The sequence below is a fragment of the Sus scrofa genome, chromosome 16 (assembly GCF_054392235.1).
Source record: "Sus scrofa isolate SSC_HxYL_T2T_F1_AM1 chromosome 16, Sscrofa_HxYL_maternal_Yorkshire_Landrace_v2.0, whole genome shotgun sequence".
In the NCBI taxonomy this organism is placed as follows: Eukaryota; Metazoa; Chordata; class Mammalia; order Artiodactyla; family Suidae; genus Sus; species Sus scrofa.
Genome location: NC_139398.1, coordinates 56,025,664 through 56,038,796, shown reverse-complemented (window position 1 = coordinate 56,038,796; position 13,133 = coordinate 56,025,664). Strand labels below are relative to the sequence as shown.

At 33.9% G+C, this 13,133-nt stretch overlaps 1 protein-coding gene and 1 long non-coding RNA gene across 5 annotated transcripts in view; one reads left to right on the top strand and one right to left on the bottom strand.

The window, feature by feature from the left end:
• Positions 1–13,133, bottom strand: part of PPWD1 (peptidylprolyl isomerase domain and WD repeat containing 1) — a 44,334-nt gene that overhangs the window by 22,159 nt on the left and 9,042 nt on the right. For 3 of the 4 annotated variants that reach the window (XR_014830703.1, XM_021076546.2, XM_021076547.2), the window contains exons 5-10: positions 12,328–12,775; positions 10,698–10,888; positions 9,677–9,866; positions 6,750–6,931; positions 5,131–5,212; positions 3,382–3,564 (exon numbers count right to left, since the gene is read on the bottom strand). Coding sequence is in view for 3 of the 4 variants with exons in the window: in XM_021076546.2 (XP_020932205.1) it covers positions 3,382–3,564; positions 5,131–5,212; positions 6,750–6,931; positions 9,677–9,866; positions 10,698–10,888; positions 12,328–12,775 (1,276 nt within the window). In the remaining variant the exon portion in view is untranslated. Of the gene's footprint in view, positions 1–1,978; positions 2,284–3,381; positions 3,565–5,130; positions 5,213–6,749; positions 6,932–9,676; positions 9,867–10,697; positions 10,889–12,327; positions 12,776–13,133 lie in introns of those variants that run through there. The other variant, NM_001244421.1, reaches the window with a different exon arrangement.
• LOC110257246 (uncharacterized) lies at positions 4,824–8,325 on the top strand. The gene is made up of 2 exons (XR_002339608.2): positions 4,824–6,951; positions 7,588–8,325. It is a non-coding gene; the product is annotated as an uncharacterized LOC110257246 (long non-coding RNA).

Here is a 13,133-nt window from a genome sequence, read left to right as displayed (position 1 = left end):
TGAAATTTTAAATTTAACTTTGTTTCACATGAGAAAAATAGCATTTTACTTTTAAAAATAATATTTAATTTTTGGCCATGCCTGTAGCATGTGGAAGCTCCTGAGCCAGGGAGCTAACCTGGACCAAAGCAGCAACTAGAGCCACAGCAGTGACAATCCCTGATCCTCAACCTGCTGAGCCACCTGGGAACTTCCAAGAACAGCACTTTTAATAACTTTTAGAAAATTGCTTGGAAAACTGAGCTATAGCCTGTGAGCTAACATTGCTAAAAGACTTCTTATGAAACACTGAGATACTTCTCAATTTGAAAAATGGTAGTAAGGAGGAAGATAGCTGTACTTTTCCCTAAAAGAATAATGAATGAAAATGACTAATGAATAAGTATCAGACGGCATTTTGCTAATAATTTTAAAAGCATGCCTTTTAAAAGATATCTGGCAGTGTGTTTTTAAGTCCACTGATTTTGTTAAATTTGTGATCTGGAATGGAAAAAATCAAATAGGATTTCTTTTTGGTAGCCAGTGTTTTATTTTTTACTTTTTCTTATGTTAATGAAATCGAGTAACTATTTAAAAAACTCATGATAATCCTTAAGGTAATATTGTAGAGTATAACAAAAAGTTGCATTTATTCCATCATTCGCAGTCAGTGGCCAATGCAGAAATTACACATTTTGATAAAGCATTTAGGGTGGTTGTAACTTGCCCTTGTAGTATTAAAAAAATACTAGATTATGGTGTTAAAAACTGGAAAACATTTTGTTGTAATGGGTTTAGCGAAGGTTGCAATGAACAGTTAATTACATTTGAACATCAGGCAGATGTCATTTGCAAGTTACTGTCCATTTTGCTGCAACCGACTGTGTCTTAAATAAGATTTTCACTCAGCAAAAAAATTGTTTTAGGGAGAATGAGGCATCACCACCACCACTTGGTGGCAGTATTACCAAAAATATAGGATTAAGCTTTTTGGAATGAATAAATTGATAGGTAGTAAGTCTGAACATCTAAAATTAGGGAGAAGAGGTAAATTTCATATTGAAAAGTAATTTTGTGTTCAAATTTTAGTTCTACTTTTTAAAAGGAGGATGCAATATTAATTTAAAGGTAGCACAATTTGGCACATTCTTCCATCACATGGTTTGTGGTACACAGTAGGAAAAGGAAGTAATTTCACTGATCAGTAGAAGGAAACGTGTAAGCTTAGATATAAAACCTAAGAATGTGAATTCTCTAAAACAGGTCTGTTGAATATGTTCCTCTTATAAGTTTTTAAGTCTGTCTGGAAAGTAGAAGCAGTGGCTCTGAATAGTTATTAAGTAATTTATGAGGGTAAGTGAAGAAGAAATGAAATATAAGAGTTGGACTTAAGATTGTTTTATTGCTCCAATTTCTACTAATCTCTTCATTGTTAGATACTAACATTTTTACTCAGTAAATGCTTTCTTGATAGTATATTTAGTAAGGTAAGAATTTTTAATTTTCTTACCTTACTAAAATATACTCTAACCTGAAGACAAAATATTTAGCTACATTAGAAAAATGATGTGCAAATAGTAAATGAACCAATACATACAACCAAGAACTCATATTTATTCTGATTCTTATATTTGAAAGAGTATATAATAATTATTAAGGAATTTAGCACTTGACTGACTTACTGAATTTATAATTACTACTACTTCTTAATAGTGATCAAAAGACAAAACTATCAGGCATGAAACACAAACTTTGTAAAAGGAAATGGTATATCGCTATCAGATCTTAATGCTTTTTCTTAGCGGATTAAAACATTTGAGGGCAGGTTATATGGCATATTTTTTAAAAGCTAAGGAACAAACGCATAGCATTCTCATTGTTTAATATGGTTTTAAGTCTCATGAGAAATTATGTATAAGCAGTGCTATTTGCCTGAGTTTTCGTTCAGTTTATCACCATCACCTCGTAGAATGAAAAATACTACCAGAAAACCCAAAGGCAGAGTTTTAAATAATATAGCCTTTAATGAAAAATATAAAAATACTGAATCCTTGAAACATGATTTATGTGTTAAGCAAATCTTAAGAGCTTCTTTATGTAAAATAATCCTGTGTTTAATATATGTGTATTTTTTACACATACAATGAGAAAAATCTCATTTTACTTGACAGTAATATTTATGATGCTGACATCTTCATATGGCTTATCTGTTTTGGGATTGACTTTCACATTGGAAATTCTTTGCACAACTTCCATTCCTTTGGTCACTCGTCCAAATACTGTGTGCTTATTATCAAGCCAAGGCTGTGATGGAGGACAAACAGAAAATCTTGGTAAACCTAGATTTCTTATATCACACCCTCTGGGTTAGCAAATTAAAGAGAATTTAAGCTTAGGCTTCATTTTAAAAATATAATTTAAAAGAAACACTTTCATGTAATAGCTTTAAAGAGTTATTTCCATATTTATATTAAAAAATACAAAAGCATAGTCTAGGAGTTCCCATTGTGGTGCAGAGGAAATGAATCCAACTAGTATCCATGAAGATGCAGGTTTGATCTCTGGCCTTGCTCAGTGGATCAGGGATTCGGCATTGCTGTGAGCTCAAACTCTGGCTCTGCTACTTCCTTGACCCTTGGCAAGTTAATCATGTTTCACTGTTTCCTCATCTGTTTTTAAAAACTGGGTATAGTGTTACTAGAAATATTGTGAATATTACCTGAGATCATGTGCTTAGCAGATAGCAATCATAAATATCTTTCCTTTATTGCCTGGTGCCTACTTCCAAAAAATAAAATGTATAGTTTTTATAATTTTGTGGAACTGCATAGCAATAGAGCTAGATATTCTTATACTGTATTTCATCAAAACTAAACTGTCAGTGATTAAGAGTTGCATTCTGATTTCAGAGACAGAAAAATGTGGAAAAAAAGTCTTAAAGTTGTGAATTATTTTATTTTTGGCTGTATCCATGGCATATGGAAATCTTGGTCAGGTATGGAACCCAAGCCACAGCACTGACCCAGGCCACAGCAGTGACAACACTGGTTTCTAACTGCCAGGACACCAGGGAACTCCAATTGAGACTTCTCACACTCTAATCCTCCCATTCTAAAGTTGAGGAAACAAGCCCAGAGGTAAAGTAATTTGTTTTGGATTACAGTAGTGGCAAAGTTGACTTGAACTCAAATAGTCGTGAATTATAAAAGTATTATTTTACTAAGTACAATCTGATTTGTTAAGTAATTTTACATTTTCTTCTCTAAGTTGTTTTCTTTTTTATATCTTGGCATATATAAATAATGCAAGAGAAGAATAAAGTTCTCTCTTTCACTGAATTTATTACTCTCTTAGATCATAAGCTGTGAATTTTCAGCTAAGAGACAATGCTGTTCTACTTACCGTTGGTACTACTGTTATAAAAAACTGGGATCCATTAGTATTTGATCCAGCATTGGCCATGCTGAGTGTATATGGTCTGTCATGTCGTAATGTTGAGTGAAATTCATCTTCAAATTCTCCTCCCCATATGCTTTCTCCTCCCATACCAGTACCTGTTGGATCTCCTGTCTGAATCATGAAGCCCTTAAAAGAAACATAGACAAGATCGTATTACACACAATATATATATATATATATATATGTTTTGAGGTCTTATGTTTGTCAAGAGTGCTTTGTACTCAGTAAAAAATTTATTAATATCATTCTATAAAGTGATTTTATTAAGTCCTTAGTAATACTTTAATTGGATGATGTATTTCTACTGCTTAACTGCTGCCTTATTTTAATGACTAAAACAAAAATGTAAAGGTTTTCCATTTATAGGTATGTAGTATCTTGCTCAGTAATTAATTAAAGCAAATTAATAGTGTAGATCAGCTTCATCTTGTATAATATGTTAGGTCTTACATAATTGCCCCATTTTTCTCCCCTTTCTTTCCCTTAACACTCTAGATTTCCTGGTGAGTCACTTTAATTCCTTAAGAACCCTGAAACCTGATTTATCCTTCTGACATTTCTCCTCACATTTATTTTTTTGTCTTTTTCTTTTTATGGCTGCACCCACAGCATATGGAAATTCTCAGGCTAGGGGTCTAATCGGAGCTGCAGCTGCCAGTCTACACCACAGCCACACAATGCCAGATCCGAGCCACATGTGCAACCTACACCACAGCTCACAGCAATGTCAGATACTTAACCCACTGAGCAGGGCCAGGGATCAAACCTGCCTCCTCATGGATACTATTTGGTTCCATTACTGCTGAGCCACAATGGGAACTCATCTCCTGCAATTTCTGACCTGCCCCGTAATCAATAACTACATCAGTGCCCCATTCATTTTATGGAATGCTGCTCAACAAAACCCTGGGCTGAGTTCATTCTGCTCTTGAGGTTTAATGGTAGTTTTCACAGATAAAGTGGAAACATGGCTCTTCTATTATTTAATCTTACCTTTTAGAGCTAGACTTTATCTAGGAACAGGTTACCTTGGCTATTGATTTTATCTCAGCAAGATCCTTTACTCATTATCTGTCCCTTTGTTTTAGCTGCTGACAAAATATTCCTACAGTGTTTCCATGCTACTATTTTTTTTTTTTTTTAAAAACAAGTGGCCGCACCTGCGGCATATGGAAGTTCCCAGGCTAGAGGTCGAGCCACAGCCACTGTAGAAGCAACGCCGAATAGTTATGTTGTGAGCCACACGGGAAGTTCTCCATGCTACTATTCTTATCCTTGATTCTAGATCTGATATTCATGACCATCCATTCTTCTTGTGGCTTTCACAGTCCATTTTTCTTATCCTTTTTTCTTAGGGCTGCACCCATGGCATATGGAAGTTCCCAGGCTAGGGGTCAAATTAGAGCTGCAGCTGCCAGCCTACACCACAGCAACGTGGGATCCGAGATGAGTCTGCAACCTATACCACAGCTCACAAAAATGCTGGATCCCCGACCCACTCAGTGAGGCCAGGAGTTGAACCTGCATCCTCATGGATAATAGTCAAATTCTTTTCCACTGTGCCACAACAGGAATTCCTTCCTATTCTTTTTTAATAAACTGCTAAGTGTGAGAGTAAGATTCTTAGGTTTTAGATTTCTTGTGATGTAAAACATACTATTCCTTAAATTATATAAAATTTGCAAAGCTTACCTTAATTATGCGGTGAAATGTATGTCCATTATAATAACCATTTCTACTGTGAACACAGAAGTTTTCCACTGTCTTAGGGCACCTAGTAAGACATAAAAATATAAAATCTATTCAGAGCATCTTAGGACAGTTTTCTTTGTAGTTCGGCTTCCTCATGGTGTTTTCATTATCTTCTAAATATTTCAGGCCAGTCTTTTTCATAGTTTTTTCTGATCTCAGGACAAATAAAAGTTGACAGGGCATATAAGCAGTAGCATATTCTTAGTTTAGTATACTATCTTAAGATCATGACTGCTTGTTATATTTAAGTTTGAAAGTATTTAGATTCCAAAGTCATTTAGCAGTTTAAAAAAATACAATCATAGCAACTTAAGATATAGTTCACTGCATATAGTGGGTTAAGTTCCTGGGAAAGGTAATTTTTTTTTTTAGGGTCACTTGTGTGGCATATGGAAGTTCCCAAGCTAGGGGTCAAATCAGAGCTGCTGCCACCATGCTACACCACAGCCACAGCAATGCAGGATCCAAGCTGCATGTGCGACCCACACTACAGCTCACAGCAACAGCTGGATCCTTGACCCAGTGAAGGAGGCCAGGGATCGAACCTGCATGCTCATGGATACTAGTTGGGTTTGTTACCGCTGAGCCACAACAGGAACTGTGGTGTTTTTTATAAAAACAATGTATATAGTATGGTGACATATTCCTGACGAAGGACTCATTCACTGAAATGATAGCTTCTAAATTTAATAACCCTTAAATGACAATCACTCACACACACTTTCTAAATATGAACTAATCTCATGAGATAGTTAAATATGGTACGTTATCATGTAACAGCTCCTAAAGCTGGCAGAGAGAATCTTGCACCAAGCACTTCAGGGAATAGGCTTTATGGATGCATGGCTTCTGAATATTTAATGAGATGGTCGAGGAGTCCAGTTTTTTGTTCAGTATAAGGTATGGTAAAACACTGAACATAAAACATTTTCATCCAAAATAACTATTTTAAAGTCAAGGTGGTATAAAAGCTGTTACCTTTTATATCAGGAATAGCCAGCAATACAGTATTGAATTTGGCATTGTATGTTTATTTTGCAACCTTTTAAACTATCCAGAACAATTTTTTTCCTTTTTGCAATGGAAGCTCTTATGTTTTCTGTTGAAATTTTTTTCTAAAATATATAACTTGTGAGACTAAAGAGGTAGTAGATGTCTAGCAAATGTTAGGAAGGAAAAATAATTATCCTCTTTAAAGATTTGCTTTGAGAGGAAAGCCAGTTATAACAAGTGAGCCCCCAAACCTATAGTTGGGATGTGTAGTTAATGGTAGTGGTAATATATATTTATATATCACTTTATAGTTTAATTTCAGCGCTTGCATTTTGTCCCCACAAACCTGTAAAGTATGTGTACTGGAGATGTGTATATATGTGTAAAAATCTCCCATTTTCTAGCCTGACAGTTACTGGAAAGCTCAGGATAGATGCTCTTACAAAATTCTTCAACATTCAATACTTCAAAATTCTTAAGTCAAAATGACAAGAATTTTAAGTGGCATAATTTTTAAAAATATACACACAGTGGTGTTTATTTACAATAACAAAAACAGTACATACTCAACAGGAAAGAGTTTGATGTGAATGTCTCCCATGCTTGTGTGGATAATAGCACTATCTGACACTCGTTTAGGTCCCTCAGCTTGAGTAGCTGCCATGACTTCTTCTTTAGAAGGCCTCTCATTAAAAACATCTCGGTCAGAATCTGCACTTTTTGTATCTTCAGGTTCTCGTTTAGTAAACTCAAGGAGGAAAATAAAAAGTGAGTAAATGAATTAAATTTTTCATTTGGTTAAAATTTATGAACAAGAAAATTTCACTTCTAATGAAGTATTTGAGGAAACTAGGAATTCATATCAGAATAAATCCTTATTTCAGGAATCACCTCCTGTCATAGCATATATAAGGCAGTTAAATCATTTCTATACTTGTCTAATATGAAAATTCACATAATGAAGATGTATGATTTCAAGTGGAATTTAATTTCTCTTTGGGTGGAAATTTTGAGGGGTACACATTTAACAAGGTGGAGTTTATTTGAAGTAGCTCTCTGCTTCAACCTCCTGGTATGTGTTACCCAACCTGCCACCTGTTGCTTACTTTTCACCATTTAGATTGCCTGGGTTTGAATCCCATCTCTGTCACTTACTAGTTATGTGACTTTGGGGAAGTAAATTCATTACTATCATTTCCTTATTCATAAATGGGGATAATAATTACCTCAAAATGGTACCTGTTATGAAGGGATGTAAAATTCCTAGAGAACAGTGTCTAACATGGAAGGCACTATATAGATATTAGTAACTGATTACTATAAGCAGGACATGGTGCTGGTAGGATAAGGATTCAAAGATGAATCAGTAATGGACTATGACTTTTTTTTTTTTTTTTTTGGCAGAGCTCTATCTAAACCCTGAAGCTTGGGAGAAAGAATGGAAATTTTGAATCAAGTTTTAGACATTTCAGGATCCTCAGGGTTAATGGAGAATTAAGAAAAATCTTTTAGCTGTTAAAACTTTGGACTTCTAAAGCCCTGTTTCTTTTGACTCTCAGTGAGCAGAAATGTCTTCCTCCAAGAAAGCTCTAACGAATGTCAATTGAGTTCCAGAAGGTAAAGCTAATGCCCAGGCCCTGCCTAATGTTATTCCTTTATCCACTTGGATGGATTCCAAATAAAGGAACAGCTAAGCTAGGATGTTATGGCCTTATATATTCTCCAGTGATCAAAGGAATGGCATGTCTGTTATACAATTTAATTATATGAATTTTTAAAGTTGCGTTGATTTAGTTCACATATGGAACTATTAAAGTTAAATTATGTTAAATTTTATTTCATGATACTGGATTTGAAAAAAGGGATACAAAATTTGTATATATGTGTACCATTTTATTTTTTTATGTGTACTATTTTAGTTTTGCTTAAGAATATATATATCTACATCTAATAAAACAAAAATAATTCATGAAAATGCTGGAAGAATATATACACACTGAATAGCTTAATTTTTTGTTTTTCTATTTCTTCCAAAGTTTCCAAGGAACATGTATGGTTTAATCAACAACAACAAAAAAATAAACTCTGGGGAAAGAAAACAAACAAAAACCCAAATTTTTTAATAAAGTGAATGGAAAATTAGTATATGTGTTTTTAGTTTACATCAAGAATTGTATTTATGATTTATTTTTACCTTCAAAAGAGTTAAATTACAGGTAAAAACAAGATTTATTAATTAAATATTTGTTAATATGTTATTTTCCTTTAACGTATATTAATAAATCTTTAGCAATGACTTTGAGAGCTATAAGCAAAATTCTCATCTTAAAAGAATGTATCCATTTTAGGTTAAAAGTTTGGTTGGGGTAGATAAACTGCTATTTCCTACACTTATCAAATGCTGGTAACCTTCACAGCATCACAGCTGCTTATAATATATCACATGAATGAATAAGTATACTATAGTGGGTCAGGCATTTTATAGTAATGAAGAAAATATTGTGCCCTATATTTATGGATTTTATATTATCTTGAGGAGAGGACAGTATCAGAAAAAAAAAGTTAGCAAATTATTTTAAAAAAGGGTGACACATAACACCAGCAGGCAAACCCAATCCAGACCTGATGTCAAGAGAAGGCTTCCAAGCTGAGACCTGAAGTCTGAGCAGGAACTGGGGAGAGGTGTATGTATGGCTGGCAGAAGGAACAACGTGAGTAAAAAGAACACTCAACTCTTCCAAATGGGATCAAATTCAGTATGGTCAGTATGGTAAATAAACTAAAACTGAGCATGGCTTAATGTAGATAGCTGGGGAGTCATTAAAGAATTTTAGGAAGAGAATCTCATTTGGGTCTTAGAAAGTCTATGAGGGGTGAAGGATAGAATACAAGTGCAGAAGTCTCTACACTTCAGACTTTCCTGCTTGGCTGAACAATTAGAACAGTGCTACTCCTAGACAGCTTAGTAGTTTCATTTTGAGCCCAGTGTTAGTCAACATGCAAAGTACTTCTAGTTCTCCAGAAAAGGAAAAAAAAATTATTCAGGAATGTACAATTCCAAAGCAGCACTACAATGGAATCAAAAAGTAAAGAAATATATTTAGAGAAGGAAGTGTGCAAGTTATGTTCAAATGTAAAAGGTGAAAAATTTTAACACAGAAGAATTTTTTAAACTCTACACCACAAACTATTTTGGGTGTGATTATTACCTCGGCCACTTACTTCTTATTCTTTTAGACAACACAAATAGCTATAAAGGTCAGGTTGAAAATGTTCAAAATAGGATGGAAAACAGTACAGAAATACTTAAAATCAAGCCCTAGTTAAAAATTCTAAAATATTAATGTTGTAAGATGGTATGCGGGTTGTTTACAAAGTCTATTATTTCCAACATTCTCTTCATTTGAAAGTACAAGCTAGAAAAAAATAAAACTCCAACCAAACTGGAAGAAACTCTAAGATCTAAGTACTATTTCCTAGTACTTCCACATACCATATAAAATCTATTCTTTTTGAAAGATGTACAGACTACTGTTGGGTCAGCTTGAATATTCTGAAGAACAGGGTTTTCAGAAGCTTTCATTTCTATAGTAGTTGCAGCACGATGTTTTTTGGCTATTCCCTGGAACAAAGCCAGTTGCATTACTCTAATATTTTCTTGCTTGCCTAAGATCCGCACACACCTGGAAAATACACCATTCTTTTATATAATAAAATTATAAGGATTAACACCAATTACAGCAACATTACAGGTAAAAGCTAGGAATCAACTATTCTTTATCTTTGTACAAAATAACTAGGGAAAGATTTCTTAAAAGTGCTTCAAAAGTTATTTTAAATTGGTAGGTGTCTATAATTTTCAGGTTAAAAAAGTACAATTATTCAGTCATACATTTTTATCCCTATTATTTTAATCTTTCTGCAAGCCTTCAGATTTTGTATTGCTAAGAACTACAATATAAGTTTGTTTATATGTGAGAATGCATAGCATAAAATTTTTCCTCCTTTAGATATACTTTAAGTTCTTTTCATTTACATTCAGTGATAGTATCTGATTATAGCAATTTTGTTCTAAGACCAAATGGACTGTTTGCACAAAAGGCTTATTGTGGTTTCATGCATTTTAACCTCTGATTTTATGTCTAGCAGGATGTTCTGCTGAATTCTGTGGTTAAAATACTTGGCAACATTTAATATGAACCAGACTAATTTAAATCAATAAGCAAAAGACAGACTGAAACTTGTTAAAAAAAAAACAAACAACAACAACAAAACTTGAAACTATGCATATCTTCCTGCCATTTCTTTTACAAACATGAGTGGAAACTTTTTACATAAGATTATAAACAACCAAAAGACCGCAGAAAAATCCAGTCAAAACATTTGGTTAAGTTTAGACATTTGGGACCATTCCACTTGTCCTGGAACAAACAAAACTTCCATTGTTTCCCAGAAGGAGGAAATGGTCCTTTAAAAATACACTTTCAAAAAGCATACATTATATTAAAGCTTACCGGTTTGTTTCAACATTTATAACTTTAATGCCCAGCATTGTTCCATATAGCACAAAGTGTCCAGTTTCATCAAAAACTATATTAATTAATCTTACTGCATCCACCTTCTCCAATTCACGTTCTACAGCCATTCGTCGGCCAAATTCCATGTCTGGTAGTTGTTGCCTCATCTGCTGCAGTTCAGTAAACATCTAGGAAATAAACCATTTAACAGAAGAGCTTACATGATAAAGGCAAAGAGAGTTTAAAAAGAAGTAGAGTATATATTAGGAGTCACTGACAGTTTGTATACTTATCTTCTTAAGAAGGATTCTAAACACCATACGCCAAAAATCAAAAGCTATTAGTAAGTTCAGTCATAAAAAAAAAGTTTACACTAACTTTTTTAATTTAAAAAAATAAAACAGTTAATAGAACTACTGTTTCTCTACAGAAATAATATATCTAGTGCATTTTATAAGTTACAGACAAGTACTTTCCCATAGAAATATGATGCACACCACATAATTCTAATTTTTTTAGTAGCTATATTAAACAAACTAAAAATAAACAGATGAAATTAATCTGAATGTTTTATTCAACCTAATAGGTCCAAAATATTATCAAGACATTAAGAAATATAAAAATATTAAAATATTAAGCAATATCTTTTTTGTCTTTTTAGGACCACACCTGTGGCATATGGAGGTTCCCAGGCTAGGGGTCAAATCTGAGCTATAGCTGCTGGCCTACACCACAGCCACAATAACGCCAGATCCAAGCCGCATCTGTGACCTACACCACAGCTCATGGCAAGGCTAGATCATTAACCCACTGCGTAAGGCCAGGGATGGAACCTGTATCCTCATGAATGCTCTGCTGAGCCATGATGGGAACTACCCTTAAAACATTAAGCAATGTTAATAATTGAGATAAATTATATATTTTTTCTTAAATTAAGTCTTTGAAGTCCAATATTTATCTCATACTTTCAGTCCAGCTCAATTTAGACCAGCCGCATACCAAGTCTTGCTCAGTAGCCATATGTGGCTACTGGCTATCAAACTGGACAATGCAGCTATGGCCTGTGAGGTCCTTATAAAATGATCATGCACCTCTCATATAACAAGCACTCAATTTTTGTTGAATGAATGAACTCTTTCATGATTTCACTACTGTATAACAATTTCATATTTTAGAGAATGTTTCAAGTTATTTGGAGCACAATGACAGATTATCATGTAAATGTGATTTAGGACAGATGAATATTTTTATGAGTGCAATTTAGTTTGGACATTTGGTTTAATTTTTTTAGATATTTATTTAATACAAAACTTTCAAGATAGCTTAATGCAGGGGTGACTACCAAGATTGTAGAATTGACACTGTCATATATATAATAAACATTATTGCTACAAGAGTTCAACCAACAGATGTTCAGAGGATTCAAAATAACACTAGAAGTTAGAGAACCAAATGATGGAAACAGGTGTTGAGACTCAAGTTTCCCCCAAAACTAGTTACCTTTATGTGGGTAAAAATAACCTTCAATCTAAATGTCTATACCCAGGAAAAATATCTTTTAAGAAATAGCACAAAACAAAGACATTTTCATAAAAGTAAAATTCAATTAAATTTATATTGTACTTACACTTAGTGATTCATCAAAGACCCTCATGAGTTTTCCAGTTAAAAATCTGAAAATTCTAACTTTTCTATCAGAACCAATAGTAGCAATTTTCTTCCCATCAGGTGAAAAACATATGCTGGTTGGATAAGCCTTGCACTTGGCAAATTCATATAAATCTGTGTCAGTTTTATATTCCCAGTTCACATTTTTGGGGAATTTATATTCATGAGGAGGACCGGTCCAGTATTCAATCATTCCAGATTTGTCAGAAGACACAACTGCTTTGTAAATTGGGTTTAGCCGTATCTGAGTGAGAGGTGATGTATGGAGTTTATCAAAAATATGTAGCGGCTGATTATCTCCTCGACCATCATAAATGAAAATTTTTCCTGTACTCTTCTCAGAAGCAGCAACTGAAGATATGGCATCTCCTGGGCAATAGATCCACTCACACTGTCCAGGAAAATAGCTAAAATAGTAAAGAATTGAGGGGAAAAAAGAGGTCATATAAGAAGTAAGTATCCCTCCCTACTCTTCATTACCAAAAAATGTCCTGGCCAGTGACTTAACTAGTTGTAGATTCCTTGCTAGAAAGTGGCAGAGAGAAAAAGAATGTGGAAGATAAAGAATAGCTACTTATTTTTCTCTTTCTGACCTCATCGATGTAATGATAACTTATGAGGATCTATCAAACCAGAAGAAGACAATTGCATACAGTAGATCATTTACAAGGAAACCTGAACAGACCTAGGCCTTAAAAGCATTCTGGGGCATTGTTTTTTGGATCTCAGTCTGTGTCTCAGACTATGTATAACTTACTTTTAAAT